This window comes from Primulina tabacum, chromosome 8 (assembly GCF_025594145.1).
Source record: "Primulina tabacum isolate GXHZ01 chromosome 8, ASM2559414v2, whole genome shotgun sequence".
Lineage (NCBI taxonomy): Eukaryota > Viridiplantae > Streptophyta > Magnoliopsida > Lamiales > Gesneriaceae > Primulina > Primulina tabacum.
In genome coordinates this window covers 11117596-11140498 of record NC_134557.1, presented here as the reverse complement: position 1 = coordinate 11140498, position 22903 = coordinate 11117596, and the positions used below count along the sequence as shown (strand labels likewise).

Genomic DNA, 22903 nt, shown 5'->3' with positions numbered 1-22903 from the left:
CAGGTCTCTTGTGAGACGGTCTCACGAATCTTTATCTGTGAGATGTGTCAACTCTACCGACATTCACAATAAAAAGTAATACTCTTAGCATAAAAAGTAATACTTTTTCATGGATAACCCAAATTAGAGATCCGTCTCATAAAATACGATTCGTAAGACCGTCTCACACAAATTTTTGGTTTATTATTTTGAGAACTAAACCATCAATTATGAAGACAGATAAATGTTTTATAAAAAGAAATAAAGTGTGCTTTTATTTTTTTAAAAATATAAATTACCTATTATTTAAAAAGATAAGGACAGATAAAAGAGCCGCCGACGAATTGGCGGAAACAGCGTTGGCACTTCCCCACCTGCTTAATTATAATTCGGAAACAGCTTTGACACTTCCCCCACCCGCTTAATTATAATTAAACCACCTAATTCGCTAAAATAATTCCAAGATTGCAGCATTTCGGATCAAATCCCGTTCGCAAACTTATCGGGGTTTTGCAGTTCAAATGCATTGCCTTTGACTTCGAAGAAATCCCAAAACCCAATTCAAATTAGCTGTTAACTTGCCCATCTTTTCGTAGAGATTTCATTTAGCGAAGAGTTGCTTGAATCTTGTTCAGGGAGCTGCAAGGAAGGTTCAATTAGCTAGGAATATACTCCAGCAGTCATGGATGAGTATGTGCATTCTTAAATCCTAATTTCTTGATTGCCATTATGGATGTGATACTTTAAATTTCTCGATTTCTGAGTTTCCAGCAAGGGTAAGAGTGTTTATGTGTCTCGATGATCAGATAGGGGGATGTTTCGTTTTTCACTGTCATTTACAGTTCTATTATCTTTTTACTCCTCTGTATGCTTCGCCGTTAACATTTTCTAAGCTGTCATTTATTAAAAATTGCATTTTCTTGGGAACCTCGATTTCAGATTCTTGGTTTCTAGAGTGATTATAAATATAATCTGAGTATTAGAGATAGATTTGTATGATTATTAATAAGAAACTTAGAGGAGTGGCATTTCCTCGAGTAAATAAATGGTTGCTTTTTCACTTAAAATAGTGAGAATGAAGTTGAAATTCTGCAAAGATATCGACGTGATCGGCGGGTACTCCTAGATTTTATACTCTCTGGTAGTCTGATAAAGAAGGTAGTAATGCCACCCGGTGCCGTCTCATTGGATGATGTGGATCTGGATCAAGTCAGTGTTGATTATGTTCTCAGTTGTGCCAAGAAAGGTGATGATTGCAATTATAATTATTCGCCATTTATCTTTTCTCTCGACTTTACTTCTCAAGAGATGAAACAATAAGCTTATACGCACGAATTTGTTGCCTTATGTTTTGGGTTGATAACTTTAGGTGGTATGCTTGAACTCTCAGAAGCTATTAGAGATTACCACGATGGCACTTTTTTCCCAAGTATGGTAAGCTTTGATCTATGAGCTTCTTTCTCACGTTGAACTATTTGCAGTGCATATTTCACTTATTCTCAATTGAATTTTTCCTATCCACATCACCCTTAGACCTTAGTGTGATGTATCAATTGGCTGTATATCGTATCCAACATTTTGCTTTTAGAGGCAAACTCTTTCCATGTGTTTCTGTCATCGGTGGATCTAGTCTTTTAATTTATTTTGTTAACGAATTGAAGAATATATCTGTATCCTAAATAAATTTATTTATATTTGAAAAAGAGTAATGCAGGTTCCTCCGATGACTTCTTTCTAGCCACAGATCCCGAATCTTCAGGCCCTCCTCCTCGAAGACCGCCCCCGTCTGCTCCCGTTGTGGTTCCTATGCCAATTTTGTCCAACCTTGCAGTTTCGGAGCCTCTCGACAGTGAACAACTAGAAGAACTACCTAGCCTGTCAAAGTCCCAGTCTCTTAATTCCTCACACCTTAAAGAGTTAACAGTGGATGACATCGATGATTTCGACGATGATGTTGAGGTTGAAAGTCATAGATATTCAAGACGAGTTCTAAATGATGCCTCAGATGTTGTTTTGGAATTGCCTTCATTTGCTACAGGTGAACATGTTTAATAAAGGTCTTATTTAGTTGCTGTTTTCATAATTTTTCCTTGCATCGCTTTTGCCAAAGAAAATTTGTTTTGTCAGCAAGCAACTAAATAGAGTCGAACCATTCATCAATGTCTAAATCTCTTGTGTTTAGCTTTTTTTAAAGATACCATCTCCTTATACGATATGAGTGGGTTGACAGCAGGTCTCAGTCCCAACTTTCTTGTATTGTGGCAATGAAGTTTAATTAAACTTTTCTCCAAGGCAGACGGAAGTAGAGTAAAATCAATCTTGTGTGGTTTAACAATTTTGTTTGTTTATTTCATCACAGGCATTGCAGATGATGACCTGCGTGAAACTGCTTATGAAATCCTCCTTGCTGCTGCTGGAGCTTCAGGGTATTGTACTTCCTGACTCCTGCCATATAAAAAATGGATAGTTTTGCATTAATAGTTTGGTCATGCAACAGGGGACTTATTGTTCCGTCCAAGGAAAAAAAGAAAGACACAAAGTCTAGATTGATGAAGAAACTAGGACGTAGTAAGAGTGACAATGTTGTGTTGCAATCACAGAGTTCTCATGGCTTGGTTGGCCTGTTGGAGACTATGCGTGTTCAGATGGAGGTAAGTTAAAATGTTTTTTGCTCCACACTTTCCCACATATTTTGGAGCCTGGTTATCTAGTTGTTATGGGAGAGAGATTTCATGTTCTTTTAGTTTCATTGGAACTTGAAACCTTTATATGCAGAGGGCCTATGATCGATTGGATCAGAGAGGTCTTATTTAGACAAGTTCTGATCTTCAGATTGTGGTTTCAAAGAAGTAGCTTTTTCGATGTAGTTTGTTTTAGTGCTTGTATTAGTAGTTAAATTTAGTGCTCACTTCATTTTTGCGCTCTCACTTTTCAACTCTTTGAGCTTGGGTCAAGACTACGATAATTTTTGGTAGCGCCGTGAAATGTCAATCTATAATAATTTCCTTGATATATTGTCATTTTCTTATTTATCTTTTGGTGTGTTGAACTGTTGGGTTACTGTTTGGTTTGCTGTCAAGTGGAATAGAATTGACGCATTTTCTTATATTAGTTGCAAGTTTCAGCTTCCAGAATGATAGCTTGCTGATATTTGGTCTTGAGGTCCTAACATTTAAATAAAAGATATTCATTTTTGCATTAAAATTTCAGGATCGTATATTTATTCAATGTTCTTTCACGAGCATTCTTTGTTTCAAAGCTTTAGAGGAAATGAGTTTGTATGGGTAGTTCCAAGATCATTGCCCGAGTTTTTTGAGGCAAATCTTGGACGCTATCTGGGTAAGGGGACTGGAACTTTTTGGACAATAATAGTGCACTTTCTTTGCTGGTCATTATGGTTGGAGCGGAATAGACGAATTTTTTATGGTTTAGTAGACTTGGCTGAAGATGTTTAGGAAATGATTAAGATTCGTGCATCTAGTTGGATAAAGAAGCATGCAAATTTCAAGAACTAATCGAATTTAGATTTAGCGAGAAGTTGGAGTTTTATTTGTGTTTGAGTTAGCAAGGATTTTTCTTGTCTTTTTTCCTGCTGTGCGGATCTCTTGTCCGTCTTTTGTAATTTGTGTTTCTATTTAATGAATATATATAGTTTCCTATTAAAAAAATTGGGAGCCATAAATTTACCAATTAAGGAACTGTGAAATTATGTTTAATTCGCTAAGTTTTTCATCACGTTCTTAAATTTCATCCCTTAGCAATATATAAGGAATAATGGTTCAAGTACTGGTCCAATTCAAAATTTTAAATTTGATTACCATTTATGTATGAACCTGAGAGGCTTATGAATGATTATAAGGACTAAAGATAATTTTTTACCAGGAGTTTAGCAACACAAATAATTTTGTTTAAGGTGAACTAATGGCATAGTCTATTGTTTATAAAATGTTATACAGCTGTTGGAAGGAGAATGAGAAGAAGAGAAAAGAGTATTACCTGAGTTTTTTGATTGGTACTGACTAAATACATAGGCTCTCTTAGAAGGAAACAAATGCTATGTTATGATAAGTGTTCTCATTCCTAACTCTGTCGTTTTACTATTGTAACTCCTCATTTTGAGACCACCTATACGCATACTCTGCATCTTATCTCTTGAGGGTTTTGGTCCTTGTATGGAACCTGTTTCGAGAGAATGCCATGATATGTGAAAATAAAAAATGGCTTCTGCTGGCTAAAAGCTTGAGCTTGACATCATATTCTAAATGAAAAAACCCAATTTAAATTCTTCTGCTTTTGTAATTACTCTGATTAATATCAAATTTAATATCTAAGATTCCTTTAAAATAAATGAGAACATTGTTTGAATTTTCAAGACAAGAAGCATGTGCCTGCTCATCCAGTTTCTGCTCTCATACTAAAATGTATGTGGAATATAGAAATGATATATTTCTGACATTCAACAACCAAACTTTACTCTTTTATCATCTTGTAAAACTGGTTACAGTAACATAAATTTTCATGCTTCTGAAGCCTAGTATTTTTGTTTCCTGATGATGTATCTATATTTTGCCAATTCTGATGAGCACGTACAGATTTCTGTGGAAACTGACATTAGAACAAGACAGGCACTTCTCAGTGCCATGGTAGGAAAAGTTGGAAAAAGAATGGATACTCTGTTGATTCCATTGGAATTGCTTTGTTGCATGTCACGCATGGAACTTTCAGATAAAAAATCTTACATAAAATGGCAAAAAAGACAAGTGAGAACTCTATCTCCCTGCTCTTTTTAGATGTTCCTCTCTCTCGTTCTCCCTTTCTCTATCTCACTCTCCCCCACCCCACATTTATCTTCTCTCTGTCCTTGCCTTTTTTTTCCTTGTGGTCTTGTAGAGTTTGTGGTTTTTAGGGGTTTGGGTTTACTTTTCCTATTTGGGGTGGAATTCTAAGTTGCTCTCTGCATCTTTTGAGTGACAGTCAGTTACTATGAATTGTGCATTCTGTAACTATTCGATAAACTTGTGTTGCCATTTTGGTAAGTTTTGATTCGTGTCAGTTCAGTTAAATATGTTGGAGGAGGGACTTGTTAATCACCCTGTTGTGGGATTTGGAGAATCTGGGAGAAAAGCAAGCGATTTAAGGGTTCTTCTGGCAAAGATTGAAGAATCTGAGGTGTGTTACTCTTCATTCCTAGATATTGACAATTATCTGCCATGTTTTGTAATTTTTCAATTTTATTTTCTGCATATGACATGTACTTGATTTAGGATGAACTTAATTTTCGACATAGTTCTTCTAGTGTAAGCGTGGACTATATGCCTCACATATTTGCTGTTTCTTTTCACAACCGGACCTTTGTTCAAATTTGTCAGCTTCTGAATCCTTTCTTTTCCTACCCACTTTCTACCTTTCCCGTATGAATTTCTTTCCGATCAACTGGAAGTAGCTTTAAATCCTAATTATCTCCTGGTGTGATTTTGTTAACCAGTATAGATCTTCTATTGTTTCCTTTTCCCATCTCTCTTATTTTGATATTAACTTTACATCCTGTTCTTTCCATTTTTCTACTTCTTCTTCAGCTTTGATTTTCATGTGATTCCATAAGGAGCCTTCTGATAACTTTGATTAGTTATTTAATTACTCCTCAGGCTGTTAAGGGCAAATGTTTGCACCATCATTCCAATGGTTTTACAGCTTCAAATGAGTTATGATTCTTAACCACATGTCCTGTATGCTAGATATTAAGGTTTTGGGGGTCCTGCACTAAGCATTCACCTTATTGTTTTGGTACCTATGCTTATATAGTCCTATATTTTTTTTTGTCTCAGTCTCTTCCATCAGCTACAGGCGAGCTTCAGCGTATAGAATGTTTAAAATCCCTGAGGAATATTTCTATCCCACTAGCAGAGAGGCCTGCAAGAGGCGACTTAACTGGTGAAATATGTCACTGGGCAGACGGTTACCACCTCAATGTCAAATTGTATGAGAAACTGCTGGTCAGTGTTTTTGATGTTTTGGATGAGGGAAAACTTGCAGAGGTGAGTGATGGAGGTCACTTATCATATCTATCTTTGCAACTATTTTGAAAATTAAGTTGTAGGGCCGAGCAGGTAAACTATATTGCTCCCAGAGGCATTCTTTAAAGCATCAAAACTACATGTATCACTGGCAGTCCCCGGGAAAGTTAACTCAACCCGGCCAAAAAAAAAAAAGCAATTTCGACTCATCAAGATTCAATCTAATTTGTATGCTTATCAGGGGAAAATCTACTTACTCTAAATGCATCTGTATTTTTCTTGGAAAAACATAAATTCTTTGGGACAGGAAGTGGAAGAAATGTTGGAGCTTTTCAAGTCAACCTGGCGTATTTTAGGAATTACTGAAACCATTCATTATACTTGCTATGCATGGGTGTTATTTCGGCAGGTATCAGAATTAAAGTTTTGTTCACTGAAGTCAGTATTGTGCGATTATATTTGTCTCAATGCATGACTTTCAAAGCTGTGCTATTGAATGATGATGGCATATTGTCTCCCCCCTTCCAATCTTTCTTTTCCATTTCTATGTGATTTCTTTCTTTACTCTAGTTTGATTTGTTCTCATGCTCTTTTTGTGTGTTTTCTATTTACTTCCTCTTGCGTTTCTTGTAGTTCTGTATTGGCTATGATCACATATTGCTCTTATTCCAGCAATTGAACATGACATAACTACCCTTGACACACAAGATGAGAACAAAGAGTTAGTTATCCACCTGTGAGGATGATAATTTATTTAAATGCTAAAGAAAGTTTGCTGGGTTCTTTGTGGATGTTTAGGCTTTAATTCAATGGATGATCTTGTGGGCATTTCAAAATGGAGTTGGGCGGTTACAAAATTCTGAAGCACAAGAATTTTTTTGGCTAATCTATATGATTGTTGGGTTGGATTTATCTATTTTTCACAAATTAGATGATAGAATTACCAGGCAATGATGGAAATTGGTTGAGTTCTAGTCATAGCTAAGTACAAATATACCGACTTCATTTCGCAAATGAGTCTGTAGGTCATAGGATCCATCATATGAGAAATTTGTTTTTTTTTTTTATAAGAAACTTGTTGATATTATAAAGAAGGAATAGTTTTTCAATTACATGAAGTGGACTAGTGGTCCACTAACAACGTAAATAAAACTCGAAATTAGCAATACACACAAGTCCAATCTCTTAAAAGATCAAGTATCGAAAAACTCTGAAACTCCGAATTATTTGTAATCCAGTTGACTATGTTGATCTTGATTTTTCCCCAACACTCTTTTTCACTATCTTCCAATTCTTCAAAGATTCTTCTATTTCTCTCTAGCCAGATTCCCCAACATATGCCATGGATCACCACCTTCCAAAAAACTCTTCCTCTTTTTCCAACTCATTGTCCAAGATCCGTGGTGAACAAATCTTGTGTTGTCTTCGGTATGACCCAAACAAATTTCATTTCTTGCAAGGCCCTTGACCACAATGCATTAGCAAGCTTACAATGAATAAGCAAATGATTCTGCGTCTCCAAATCATTACGACACAACACACACCAAACGAGAGAAAGAGCACAGTTAGGCCATCTCTTTTGCATCAACTCTGATGTAGGTAACTTTCCAAGAATTGCCGTCCAAGAAAATATTTGAATCTTTGAAGGAATTGGTGTTTTCCAAATGATATTGTAGAATTCGAAATTTTCTACACAATTTGTCCAAGTGTGATGTAAATTAGGGTAAAACCAATTCCCTTAATTAAGGGATTCGGCTAGTCAATATGCAGATTTTTAGGAATTAGTTAGTTAGTTTCCTTTTTCTGTTATTCTAGAGTATTCTGTAAATCCCTATTTATGTAACATTTTACTGACTTATTGTATTATCGAACAAGGAAGAAATTATTCCTGAATTATTTTTTCCACATGGTATCAGAGCCCTAGGACATTAGTCTGGGTTCATTCCGCACATTCCAGCCGTCATTGCTGTCCAGTTTTTCTTCAAGCCTTCATTGCTGTCTTTTCTTTTCTATTTCCCTATCATTCACCATGTCAATCTCTGATACTACCATCTCCAGCAGTTCGTCTCTCCCTGATGACACCACTGCTGTCCAGAAGACCGGTGACCTGCAGAGTATTCGGGCCTCCAATCGACTCAACAGGAAAAATTATCTCAAGTGGTCCCAATTCATTCGCACGTATCTCAAAGCAAAGGAAGAATCAGCCATCTTATTGGAACGGGACCACCGAGGGAGGATCCAAAGTTTGACGCTTGGGATGAAGAGGACTCTATGATCATGTCCTGGTTATGGGACTCCATGGATCCCGTGATCAGTGACACATGTATGTTCTTCTCCACAGCGAGGGAAACTTGGGACTATATCCGCCACACCTACTCAAAGGCCAAGGATGCTACTCAGGTGTATGAGATAAAGACTAAAACTGCAGCCCTCAAACAAGGTACCAAATCTGTCATTGAGTATGCTTCTCTGCTGCAAAATCTATGGCAGGAACTTGATTATTACCGAGTCTTTGAGATGAAATGCCCGGAGGATGCTGTACTATTGAAGAACTTTATTGAGAGAGACCGAATATATGATTTTTTGGCCGGATTAAACCCTGAATTTGATCAAGTAAGAATTCAGGTCCTTGGCCGAGAGGACACACCGTCCCTAGAAGAGACGATCTCATTGATTCGCTCAGAAGAAAGTCGCAGGGGTATCATGCTTGAGCCACAGCACATGGATGGATCAGCACTTGCAACAAAAGGAGAGGATCTAGAGACGAATAAGGCGGCTGATATGCAAAGACCATATCCAAGTAGAGAAAATCAGTGGAAGGGGAACAAAGACACCCTATGGTGTACTCATTGCAAGAAACCAAGACACACAAGGGAAAATTGTTGGAAGCTACATGGCAAACCACCAAGCAAAGAATTGGGAGCCCGAGTAGGGAAGCCGAGACCTCAAGCACACATAGCTGAGGATCAAACCAGGGATGAAAACTCAGCAGCAGAGGGGCTTAACCGAGAGGAGATTGAGAAGCTAAAAAATTTGCTGGGGTCCCTAGAGAAGCCCTCTGGTACATGTTCTCTAGCCCTCTCAGGTAATGGTTCATTCTCCTTTTCTGTAGATGCCCCAGGAACCCTAAATGCCAACTCTTGGATAATAGACTCTGGTGCTAGTGACCATATGACACCCATATCTCAGATTTTTCACTCTTATACACCATGCCCAAGTAACAGGAAAATTGTAGTGGCAAATGGCTCTGTGGCTACAGTGGCAGGCTTCGGAGACATACATATCTCCCCTATGCTTAGCGTCCTTGGGAATCCTTTGAGCCGATCAACACTCTTGATCTCCCTCCTATACCAACCGAGCCTTCTAACCCCACAAATGTGTCATTTTCCCACAAGTTTCCTAGGTTTTCTCAGGTGTACTCAAGGAGGAAGACTGCCCCGGAACAGACTCAAGTCCAAGCTTCCAATCCAGACTCCGGAAATGAGACCACGGTAAGTCCCGAACACCCTTCTCATATTCAACAGAGTGAAACACCAACCATTGGCCCAACAAATGACCTAGACCTTCCTATTGCCATCAGAAAAGATACCCGGGAATGCACTAAACGACCACTATATCCATTATCTCACTATGTTTCCCTTAAAAACCTATCGCCAGCCCACAAAAAATTCATTGTCAGTTTAAACACCATTGCAATCCCTACTACTGTCTCTGAGGCATTGTCAACAAGGGAATGGAGAGATGCTATGGGAGAAGAAATGAAAGCATTGGAAAAGAATAAAACCTGGGAGGTTGTGAATAAACCAGAGGGAAAGAACATTGTTGACTGTAAATGGATTTTTTCAGTGAAATACAAGGCTGATGGATCCCTTGAGAGATACAAGGCAAGGTTGGTAGCCAAAGGGTATACTCAGACGTATGGAGTTGGTTATCTGGAAACTTTTGCCCCGGTTGCCAAAATGAACACTGTGAGAATTCTTTTGTCATTAGCTGCTCACTATAGCTGGCAACTTCTGCAGTATGATGTTAAGAATGCTTTCCTCCATGGTGACTTAGATGAAGAAATCTACATGCACATCCCACAGGGTTTTGATGGAGAATCAAGCAATAAGGTGTGCAAATTAAAGAAGGCCCTTTATGGGTTAAAACAATCTCCAAGGGCATGGTTCGGGAGGTTTGCAAACTTTATGAAGGAATCTGGATACAAACAAAGCCAAGGTGATCACACCCTTTTCATTAAACACTCCTCTGCAGGGGGAGTAACGGCTCTTCTAGACTATGTCGACGACATCATAGTAACCGGGAATGATGAAGAAGAAAAGCTCGAATTAAAGAGAAGATTGGGAAAGGAGTTTGAGATAAAAGAACTGGGCAGGTTGAAGTACTTTCTCGGTATTGAGGTGGCTTATTCTACACACTGGATTCTCATCTCTCAACAAAAATACATTACAGACCTACTTACCGAGACAGGAAAGGCTGGGTGTAAACTGGCCTCTACTCCAATGGATCCGAATCACAAATTGGGAGAAGATAAAGAGGAACCAGCAGTTGATAAAAGGATGTACCAGAGGTTAGTTGGTAGACTCATATACCTTGCTCATACTCGGCCAGATATAGCCTACTCAGTCAGTGTGATCAGCCAATTCATGCATGATCCAAGAAAGTCACATCTTCAAGCTGCAAATAGGGTACTTCATTATTTGAAAGAGAACCCAGGGAAAAGGATTATGTTCAAAAGGAACGAGAGGCTTACTGTAGAGGCCTACACCGACGCTGACTATGCAGGATCCCTAGTAGATAGAAGGTCTACTTCGGGGTATTGTACGTTTCTAAGTGGCAACCTAGTAACATGGAGGAGTAAGAAGCAGAATGTAGTGGCCAGGTCCTCAGCCGAAGCAGAATTCAGGGCGATTGCTCAAGGACTATGCGAAATACTATGGCTAAAAATTATTTTGGATGATCTACAGGTCAAGGTAGAAGGTCCCATGAAACTCTACAGTGACAACAAGTCCGCAATCAACATTGCACATAATCCTATACAACACGATAGGACAAAGCATATTGAGATTGACAGACACTTCATCAAAGAGAAATTGGAGAGAAAATTAGTGTGTATGTCCTATGTTCCAACCGGGTGCCAGTTGGCTGATGTTCTGACTAAGGGACTAAGCAGTTCAAGTTTTCATGGGCTCATATCCAAGCTGGGAATGGAAGACATCTATTCCTCAGCTTGAGGGGGAGTGTCGAAGTGTAATGTAAATTAGGGTAAAACCAATTCCCTTAATTAAGGGATTCGGCTAGTCAATATCCAGATTTTTAGGAATTAATTAGTTAGTTTACTTTTTCTGTTATTCTAGAGTATTCTGTAAATCCCTATTTATGTAACCTTTTACTGACTTATTGTATTATCGAACAAGGAAGAAATTATTCCTGAATTATTTTTTCCACACAATTATTCGTGGAAAAGAATGATTGGAAAAAAGACTTGACCGTGAACTTTCCAGACAAATCCCCTTTCCACAATCGAAAATCATCTACCCCTTCGACCAACCTAACACTATCTAGAATACCTAACAACGTAGACAACTGAACAACCTCCTCCTCTCGGAGAGGCCTGCGAAAATGCAAATCCCAGGAATAATCATTTGACACAGAATCGAAAGCGAAGAAATGGGATATAGACATATTACGAGCCGAACTTATACGAAATAAAGAAGGGAATAAATCCCGGAAAGCTAAATCCCCCCACCAAATATCCTCCCAAAACCTTATTTTCGTTCCCCCTCTAACCACTACTCTCAATAGTCGGTGATATGTCGGGTAAGTTCTAGAGATAAATTTCCACGGACATTTAAACGTCACATTCATCGCCAACGTTGCATCCCAACCATTATCTTGTAACCCATATTTACTCCTTATAATTCTTTTCCACAACGGCTCATTTTCAACGTTAAACCTCCACCACCATTTTCCCAAAAGCGCTTTGTTCCTCAAGCGAATGTTTCCAATACCCAAGCCTCCTTTCTCTTTCGGCCTACAAACTTGTTCCCACCCAACCATATGACAATGTGTTTCACCCTCGCTTCCATCCCAAAGAAAATCTCTCATTACCTTTTCCATCTTCCCCGCTACTCCTTTCGGTACCCTGAAAAGTGACAGATAGTATATCGGCAAAGCATTCAACACCGCAGCAATCAATGTTACTCTTCTTCATTTTGACAAAATATCCTTTTTCCATGTAGCCAATTTTCTGGTAATCCTGATCATGATTGGATCCCAAAAAGACACTTTCAGTGGATTGCCACCTAAAGGAACTCCCAAGTATGTAATTGGCCATAGATCCCTTCGACAACCAATCCTCTGGGCTACTTCCTCCTCTTCAACTTCATCTTGACATAAGCCCAATAAAGCACTCTTATCCCAATTGATCCTAAGTCCTGACATATCACAAAACAACTTCAATATTTGCACCAAAAAGTTTAGGTGAACCTCCTTTTGAATGAAAAACAAAGTGTCGTCCGCAAACTGTATATGTGATACTTCCACCTTCTCTCGTCCCACTTCGAACCCTTTGATTAAATTCTCATCTTTTGCTTTATCAATCAAGCTTCCCAAAACATCAACTACCATATTAAACAAGAATGGGGATAGAGGATCTCCCTGTCGCAGCCCTCTATTTGCTTTAAATTTCCCCCGAGGTCTCCCATTGATCATGATGGAGAACGAAACATTAGATACGCATCCTCTTATCCATCTTCTCCATCTATCTCCAAATCCCTTTTTTCTGTAACACGAAATTCAAGAAACTCCACTCCACGTTGTCATATGCTTTTTCAAAATCAATTTTCAAGACCCAACCTTTCCTTTTTTTCTTCTTCCCTTCTTCCACCAACTCGTTAGCAATCAAACAACAATCCAAAATTTGTTTTCCTTCTGTAAATGCATTTTGAGATTCGGACAATGTTTGTGACAAAACTTTTTTCATCCTTGTAGCCAAAACTTTTGCAATTATCTTGTATAAGCTCGTTGTTAGGCTAATGGGTCTGAAATCTTTAACCCTTAATGAGTCATGTTTCTTTGGTATCAAACATATATACGTTTCATTTGTTATCCCATTTATGATCCCCCCCTTCGTAAAATTCCTCAAAAACATTCATTAAATCCCCCTTGACCACTTCCCAACAATCCTGATAAAGTGCCAATGTATAACCATCAGGCCCCGGTGCTTTGCCTCTGTCACACTCAAAAACCGCCTTCTTAACCTCCTTCTCGAGAAATGGTTGTTCCATCTCATCTCTCATATCGACATCAATAGGCCTCCACTCTACACCTTCAAGCCCAAATCTACTTACATCTCTTTTACTGTACAACTTTTGAAAGTAGTCTATAATGGATTCGATTATTTGACCTTCATCCTCTATAACCACCCATCCTCATTTTCCAATCTACTAATTATTCCTTTGCTTCTTCGGTGATTAAGTAGAGAATGGAAGAATTTGGTGTTGTGATCTCCATCTTTTAACCATTTTATCTTTGCTTTTTGATATAACGTTCTGTTTCGTCGACACACCAATTCTTCCAGCTCACATTTTATCATTTTTATTTTTCATTCACCCCTTCTGCATTCTCCCACCCTTCATTCTTCTTCTCATCCAAAGTAATAATTCTGTTTTTCAATTCGGCCTCCCTCATCTCAGTCATCCCAAACACCTCGCCATTCCATACCTTGATCTCTTCCTTAACAGATTTTGAGTTTTCTTATAAAATTATATCCCTCCCAACCTTGAAGTTGTGGACTATTCCACCATGTCGAAAAATTTCCTTTAAAACTCTTATGTTTCAACCACATGTTCTCAAATCTGAATGGACTCGGCCCCCATTTTATTTTCTGTGTCTCCAAAACAATCGAAAAATGATCCGATGTTATGCGAGGCAAAACAGATTGCCTGTGGAATGGGAATAGCTCCATCCACCCTCCCAAGAACAAGAATCTGTCTAGTCTGCTACAAATCGGTGTAGCCCTCAAATTTGACCATGTAAATTTCGCATTCAATAATGGTGGGTCAATCAATTCTAATTCCTGTACCAACATATCAAAGCAATCCATACTTGTTGTCTGAGAGTGACTGTTCATTTTCTCGGTTAAAGATTGCACAACATTAAAGTCCCCTCCCAAACACCATCTATCCCCACACAAGACTCGCAAACCCGCCAATTCATCTCAGAAAATATTTCGTAATCGTGCTTTACATGGGCCATATACTGCAGTAAACCACCAACTTCTTATGTCTTTCTCCTTGTCAATACAAATTGAAACCGTAAATTCCCCAATCATATTATCTTTGACGGACACCACTCTTGGATCCCACATGATCAAAATACCACCTGATCTACCAATTGAAGGTAGATGAACCCATTCAACGAACCTTGATTTCCAAACACTGGATATAAAACTTCTGCCCACAACATCTTTTTTCGTTTCTTGTAGAATGACTAAGTCAGGCTTTTCCTTTCGTAACATATCTCGAATGAATCCCCTCCTCGTTGCCGAACCTCCCCCTCTTATATTCCAAGAAAGAATTTTCATATAAATTTTTTTTCTCCCCTTACACTTATGCCAACTGTATTCCATCCATCCCCCAGTTCCACCCTTTGTACTCCCATCATTTCCAAACATCCATCACCTTGTTTATTTTCGAACAAAATCATCTTCCCGTCGCTGTTTTTATCACCCTTGTGGATTTTGATCTCCGACATACCCGAGTTATCACTAACCATTTTATTTTCCCTGACCTCTAATTCCCTCCCCTGCCCCGAGACTCGATTGAGTGAAAAAGACAAAGAAGAATGAAATGAAGGATTTGGAACCTGGTTATGAGAGTCAGTTTTTTTGTTAGTGTACCTTATCAGAATTTGTTGCGAAGAGGTCTCCTATGTCCTCCAATCCAAAACTGGTGTGTGTCGTCGCGTCTGAGCTGTCTGAAATATGAGTTTCGACGTCACTGTAATAGCTTTCCTCTTCCGACGCAAGACCTCGATTCATTGTGAAGTCCATGTCCTCCCATGTACCATTCTGTCTTCTATGCATTGATCCGTCATCCATCAACTGTGTATTTGTCTTTATCACATCGTCATCCTCTATGATAAAACCACCATAATTCGGCCTTGATTTTTTCCTTGTGTAAACCACGTCGAATTTCCGTTCTTGTTTGCATGTATCATTTAAACAACCATTTTGCCGTGACTTTTCATTTTGTACTCTGTTCATTAAATTCACCAGTCCCTTATCGAAATCCTCCACTCCTTTCGGAGTAACCCTTTTGAGAGTGTTGATATGTTTTCCTCCGCACATTGGTTCTGACCCAATTGCTTTAGATCCCCTAATCCCTTTCCTTCTTGCGCTGTGGACACTTTCCTGTTGATTTCCAACAAACACTTCCATTCCTTGAATGACTCGAGTATTGCTGTATTTCCGTTCTTTGTATGTCGAAGGAATTTGTCCCCCCAATACCATATATGTGCCATTCATTTTTTGTTGACCAGCTTCTCCTTCATTTATTTTCTGATTGTATTTTGTTTTGTCCACCGGATCCTTCGCTACACCCTCTTTTTCCAGATGTCCTGTATCATTAGCAACAGGTTTTTTGACTCTACCCCAACCAGCTATCACCCTTGCACCATCAACTACTACCTGCGCATAGGATCTTTTTTCGTAGATATCATACGCTGAAATGTTGGTCGAGTCAACATAAATTCGAACATTCAGAGGACCGCGTGGTGTCTGTATTACTAAAGAGTTATTAATGGATCCCCCTTCTAATCCCACCACTTTGATTTTAGCAGCTGCCAAATCCTTGAGGAAGATTGTAGCTTGACTAATATCCACCAATCCCCCACAACCGTCCCCTATGTTTTTGAGCATCTCTGTTGTCCACATATCCCATGGTAAACCAATAATCCTGATCCAACTGTTGCAGCATTCCCAAACTTCCTCTTCCGTGTTGATGTCGCTCCTCCATCTTTCGAAAGTTAAAGAAATCCTCTTCTCCAAAAAGCATCTCTTAAATTTCAGGTAGAAATCATAGACCTCCCCGTTATTTGGCCACCACATTGCTTTATTCGCGTTGAAAGGGAAAATCTCAATCTTCTTCTTCACCGCCTTACCAATTGCTTCTGTTACCATTGCCCAGGATATATTAACGCAGTCTTTCAATGCTTTATTCCACTCTTTACTCGAGCACTGCCGAAATTCTGAACGAGCATCAATGTTCCCTGACCCTTTAAGGCTTTGATTTATCTTACCACAATACATAGATTGTTGAGTTTGCTGTTTACCCTTCGGTTGGTATGCTCCTTTCATTTTTGTGTCGGTAAAAAATTTATCAACGTAAAACACCATACATCTCCAACCCTCTTCATACCTTCCACTCGGAATTATAATTCGCTGTCTCTTGTTCGATCTCTCATATTTTGACACTTCAATATAGCTTCCTCTGTTATTGACAAATTTCTGCACAGATACAACTGCTTCCCCCCACCTTATTCTATTAAAGGTTGTATATGATTTAGGATTGATAATGTAATCACACATTATTTTCCTCAACCAGTAAGCACTCTCACGATCTAGTTCCAGCATGTAGCTCGCATTCCGAGTTCTTTCTGTCACACAGATAGAATCGGCCCTTTTTCCCATTGATATTAGAAATAATTTTTGCTCTATTCTCACCTCTTCTACAGCCTTAGCAGCCTCGTGCTTACTACTCTCCCTCCTTGACATTTCTAAGTATGGTAAAAGGTTTCGGTTATTTGAATGAAAGGCTTGAATCCGAAAGGAAACTCGGTGGGTCTTGAAAGTAATGGAAATGGGTATTATCGGGATGAAGAGAAAAAGTAGATTCGCCGACATGGTTATGATTAGATCGTTAATGGTCGATGTTTGGTGGCGAAGACCGGCTGAGTTCACTTCGAAAGAGAATCCAACCATCTGAAATGACGATCGGAATAGGTACGCATTTTTGAATTTTTGAAAGGAAATGAGAATATGAGCTTCGCCGTCGGCCGGCGGCTGGCGCCGAAGGTTGAGGAAATATCGATCGACAAATCTCAGTAGGTGAAGGTGATGATTGATCGGTGAAGGAACCCTAATGCTCGATGTTTGAAGGTGGGAAGGTGCATTTTCAAAAAATTCTCAGAAATTTGCTTTTCTTCTGAAGTAGAAAACGTTCACACCAACAAAAACATTAGTCATATTATTTGTCCATGAAAGTTTGAACTTCCTTCGGGTACCAAGATGAGCATTTGTTCCACACATATGGGATGTAGAAAAACATGTGTGGAACCCGTTCTATATGTACTCCTATGAAACAAATAATAATCTGTGTTCTTAGATTTGTTATTCACTTGCTCACCAAAACTCAAGATTGTAGTCAATAAAAAAGCTAATTACACTGCTATGTAGTCCTAAGATTTTTTTGTATTTTTGCTGAGGTCAATTAATTTGTTAAATACGATTACTCATTATGAAACAGAGAACTAGACAATGTCATATTTTAATTTTCGGTAGCTGTAAGTGGCATCTTCATTTCTGTTGAACTCCTTATACATTCTGTGTGTTCTTTATGAACTTCTGTTTTTTCTGATGCCATACTCCTAGTATGGATTTGTTGCATGCTGCACCCTGACAAGGCATGTTCCACACCTTTAATTTGTTTTTCGCACGGTTATATCCTGTGGAATACTTTTTTGATACCTGATCAATTCAGTCTCCTATGCATACTGCAGTTTCTCATTACCGGAGAGCTAGGTATCTTGCGGCACGCCATTGAACAGTTGAAGAAAATTCCTTTGAAAGATCAACGAGGCCCACAAGAAAGGTTGCACTTGAGAAGCTTGAGCTGCAAAGTTGAGAGCGAGAAAAGGTTTCAGGAGTTGACTTTCTTGCAGTCATTCCTCTTACCTATTCAAAAATGGGCTGATACTAGGCTGGCTGATTACCATCTTCACTTTGCTGAGGTCATTCAGAAAAAACATATGTTTTTAAGTTGATTTGTCTTTACATGACTTATGTGATCAAAGTTTATGCATTCTTTGTTGCTAACATATAGTTCTATTCCTAATATCTTACATTCGCATTTTTGCCAATTGCGGTGTGCAGTTGCACCAATCACAGATTTTTATAAAAACATTTATAAAAAATTCAAAATTTTCTTGCTACCATGTGTTTTTGTTTGGTTTTTCTAGGCTGGGATGTCTTTAAAGGTTAAAAAATGTTGAGAAACTCTTTTGAGAATAACTTGTAAACCTTAGTGAAATACCTCAATAATGAATGTTCTACTTATTTGATGACTAGAAGTGAATATTAATGATTTGCAGTACATTTGCTCGTGTTGTTATGGGAATGAGTACATCGTAGAACAATAAGATTTTGAGTTGTAAGGTTATCACCAGTTATAGGCCTATTGATGTAACGACAAACGTTTGTCCTATATTTACTGACTGAGAAATGTTTATGTCAAACAATAGGGGTGCAGATTCTCCTCAATTGTTGTTCACGAGTTAATTTGACCTGATTAACTGGCTTACCGGTGAATATTGTCTAACTTAATGTTTTCAGTGTGACCACGTTAGTTGGTGTTTCTCCTTTCTTTAATATTGTGATGTAAGTGGCATTTCTGTTCCCATATAGACTAAAAAACTACTTGAGATATTTAGCACAATTCATATAGGAAATGTCAGAATTTATTGATGCACTAGCACACACGTTCTGTACTTGGTAGTTCTCTACATTCAATCAAAACATATAAAACTACAAGAAGAAGAAAGAGTTTTTAAGAAACTACGACATATTGTCCTCATAGGCTGTAGAAAGCTAGATATGGGCAGCAGTATTTGAAATGATTGCCTCGTGTATGTTTTACAAAGAAACCTGGATAACGAAGGGTGACATGTTGGAATCTTACTTGTTTACAGTTTGCATAAATTTCAATGAAATTTGAGAACTTCTGTCTCTTGTATTTGCTTATTCTCTTTGGTATTATTACGACGATAAAATATTTACTCATGTCACTTCTCTTATCTCTTCTAGGGATCAAAATTGTTCGAAGATGCAGTTGCTGTTTCCATGATTGTTCGGAGGCTTCTTCTTGAAGAACCTGAGTTGGTACTACTTATTTGTTTGTTAATTTCATGATTTTATTTTTATCTGGGGAGTCCTAATGTCTATATTTTCAGCACATGGGATTTTCCAATAATTTAGCATTGGTCATTTGACATCATGTTAGAATGCCAAAGTTTTATGCATGACTCTATAACCATGTCATTGAATAGTAATACATCTATTTGGTTCTAATTGAATTCAGAGTTTTAGACATTATGCAAAGATCTCTTCAAGAAAATTTGTGTGTGTGTTTAGTGGAAATTCAGAGTGGCGACTTGGACGATCAACATACTGCAGTTTTAGCATATGAACGTATCGGACCTAGTTAGGGATTGGAGTTTTATCTGCTGCTAGTGATACTGTGATTAGCTGATACTTGTTATGTATTATGGATCGGTCATCCACTAACTTTGTAATCTTCATTAATATTATAATATATTCTAGTTTTCGATAAAAAAAAAGTAGGACAAAAGAGGGATTTTTAATTGAAGCAAATCTTTCTATATGTAAAAAATGGTGAATTAAAAAAATGAGACATTTGAACGAGGAAGTCACTTATTCATGCATGTCATTGAGTTATTTGTTATCGTGTTAACTATTCTCAACTTTCTTATAGGCAGCACAGTCAACACCTCTCACGGATGTAGAGCAGATAGAGTTATACGTGACATCGTCAATAAAAAATGCATTCACTAGAGTAAGTTGTATACATATATTTGTATTTTATTTTTTATTATGTGGAAGTTTTGGTCAAGGATGTTGCAGAAATAATGCCTGGTACTAGAATTTTTGTTTCTGATTTTTCTTTGACATTTAGTATATTATCCTAGTTTAATTTTTGAACACAAAACTGTTGTTTCCAATAATCTACATCGTCTTGTATGAAAACCACCTTGATGGATACCATAAATATGTATGGCTTCGACAAATTAAAATTATGCGTGGCAACAATTTTGGGATTTATCTGCTTAATCTTCAGTAAATTCCATAACCGATTCAATTATGGATAACTTCCCTAACTTTTGACTTATAGCTCTATTTCCAGCTTCTACATTTGGCTTTATAATTTGATAATGCTTCTTCTTCTCTAGTTATCCCTTGATTAGCATCACACAACAATAGTTTCCCAGAACATATTGCTACAGTTTGCTGTCATTTTCCAATATTACATGGAGAACCTAAAGACTTATAGTTGAGAAAAGAAAATTGGATGCCTTAATGCCTGCGTAGTGCAAATTTGTTCAGTGGCACTGCCATTGATATTCATCAATGCTAGTGAGGTTTCGTGTTTGATTTCCACTATTGCTGGGGTTGTTCAAATCTCATAGGATGAACAGCTAAAATAGTTGGTATTCCCTGAAATTAAATGAGAGGAGTTTCCTTGTTGCATCTGATTTTGTGTTCTTCAGGTTGTCCAGGATGTTGAAACATTTTCTGATACAACAAATGAACATCCCTTAGCATTACTTGCTGAGCAGACAGAGAAGCTTCTGAAAAAAGATACAACCGTTTATACACCCATCTTAATCCAGCGACATCGCAATGCTAATGCTGTTTCAGCATCTCTAGTTCACAAGCTTTATGGCATCAAACTGGTGAACTCATTTGAATGTTTATATTTGTCAGACATTCAAGTAGTATGGACGTCTAACTATAATGATTTCTTCAGAAACCATTCATCGATAGTGCTGAGCACCTTACTGAGGATGCTGTCTCTGTGCTTCCCGCAGCTGACAGTCTTGAGCAAAATTTGATGGTAATTATCAAGTCTACCTGTGAAGGTGGAAATGCAGATACTTACCTCAAGAAACTAAACGTGTACAAGGTGAGGTTTGTTTTCAACAAGTTGTTTACTGTTTTTACGATGTTATGTCTTTTTCTACATTACAGCTGATGTAATTTCTACAGTCGGTAAGAGTAGAGAGTTGTGACTTAAAATTAACATTGATGCAGATTAAATGTTGTTAATTGATGCTGTTGGATTGTTAGAAATCCAGGGCTTTTAGTTTTAGGCTAATCTACTCAGTCCATTTAACATCAGAACTTGTCACTCCTGGCTCCTTAGTGTGTCGAGTCTTTGAATTTTATTTGGAGGGATTCGATGGACCGACTGAAAATGCAGACAGATGCTTTTCAAATATTTGATATTTTAAAGGAATTTTTCTATTAGATTCTGGCCTCAGATGACTGAGAATATGAACGGAACTCTGTCATTCTTGTGTGAACAAATCCTGAAAAAAGTAAGAATGAGAGAGAGAATGAACAATGTAAACAATTACCTAGATACATGATAATCTATGTAGCACGGATACCTTGTTTTTTTTTTTGAAGTATCGGATACGTATACGACACGGATACGGATACGACACACGGATACGCGTGTTGGATACGGCAAATCCGTGTCGTTGACTTTTTTTAGGGTTGACCATCCGGATACGTTTTGGACACGGCGAGGACACGCCATGAATACGACGTGGATACGTTTTTCAGATACGTTTGGGCAAAATTGCAAATATTTAAAAGTTTTAGGGGTTAATTGAAAAAAATAAAATTTCTATGGACTAAAAGGAAAATAATTTAAAATAAATTGGGTTAAATCCCTAAATACATTTGTATGTCTCTTTCATTCTATTTCTGCTCAAGCGGCTCTTTCATACATTTGCGTTTATATTTCGTCCTTAAGATATTATGATTAATGAAATATTACATCTATCTCTATAATTTTTACTTTTCAATGCTAAATTTATATAAATATAAATATATATAATATTTATATATATTTTAATGATTGTCGTATCCTAGCCGTATCGTGTCTTATATTTTCAAAATTTGACGTGTCGCTGTATCTGTATCGTATTCGATACGATACCCGTACCCGTATCCATGCAACATAGATGATAATAATAAAGCAAGAGTCCTTGGACAAGTTTTAAGATGAATTGAAGGCCAACTTCAAATTGTGACTTGGCTAGCTATCTGTAGGTATCTATATATCTATAAAAGTGTGGATACTTCAAATGTTTTCCAATTGTGAATGGACGTCATTACCCTTCACATTTTTTACTTATTTCAATTATCAATCAAGTAACCTATGAAGTAAATTCACATTTAGTCTATTAATTAATAATTAATACTAATTAAACACGTTTTATGGTTATTACCCTTCACATTTTTTAAATCTATATATCTATATATATCTATAAAAGTGTGGATACTTCAAATGTTTTTCAATTGTGAATGGACGTCATTACCCTTCACATTTTTTACTTATTTCAATTATCAATCAAGTAATCTATGAAGTAAATTCACATTTAGTCTATTAATTAATAATTAATACTAATTAAACATGTTTTATGGTTATTACCCTTCACATTTTTTAAATCTATATATCTATATATCTATAAAAGTGTGGATACTTCAAATGTTTTCCAATTGTGAATGGACGTCATTACCCTTCACATTTTTTACTTATTTCAATTATCAATCAAGTAACTTATGAAGTAAATTCACATTTAGTCTATTAATTAATAATTAATACTAATTAAACATGTTTTATGGTTATTACCCTTCACATTTTTTAAATCTATATATCTATAAAAGTGTGGATACTTCAAATGTTTTTTAATTGTGAATGGACGTCATTACCCTTCACATTTTTTACTTATTTCAATTATCAATCAAGTAACCTATGAAGTAAATTCACATTTAGTGTATTAATTAATAATTAATACTAATTAAACATGTTTTATGGTTA

At 37.4% G+C, this 22903-nt stretch overlaps 1 protein-coding gene across 4 annotated transcripts in view; it reads left to right on the top strand.

Annotated features, from left to right (window-relative positions):
• Window positions 1-332: 332 nt before the first annotated feature.
• Window positions 333-22903, top strand: part of LOC142553736 (protein unc-13 homolog) — a 36665-nt gene continuing 14094 nt past the window's right edge. The window contains exons 1-15 of one of the 4 annotated variants that reach the window (XM_075664196.1): window positions 333-669; window positions 1050-1225; window positions 1349-1413; window positions 1684-2017; window positions 2339-2405; window positions 2477-2630; window positions 4572-4739; window positions 5038-5148; window positions 5805-6014; window positions 6301-6402; window positions 17775-18005; window positions 19078-19152; window positions 19766-19846; window positions 20559-20744; window positions 20819-20974. In XM_075664196.1, coding sequence (XP_075520311.1) covers window positions 662-669; window positions 1050-1225; window positions 1349-1413; window positions 1684-2017; window positions 2339-2405; window positions 2477-2630; window positions 4572-4739; window positions 5038-5148; window positions 5805-6014; window positions 6301-6402; window positions 17775-18005; window positions 19078-19152; window positions 19766-19846; window positions 20559-20744; window positions 20819-20974 — 2124 coding nt within the window. In that variant the 5' untranslated portion in view covers window positions 333-661. Of the gene's footprint in view, window positions 670-1049; window positions 1226-1348; window positions 1414-1683; window positions 2018-2338; window positions 2406-2476; window positions 2631-4571; window positions 4740-5037; window positions 5149-5804; window positions 6015-6300; window positions 6403-17774; window positions 18006-19077; window positions 19153-19765; window positions 19847-20558; window positions 20745-20818; window positions 20975-22903 lie in introns of those variants that run through there. The other 3 variants (XM_075664193.1, XM_075664192.1, XM_075664195.1) reach the window with 3 other exon arrangements.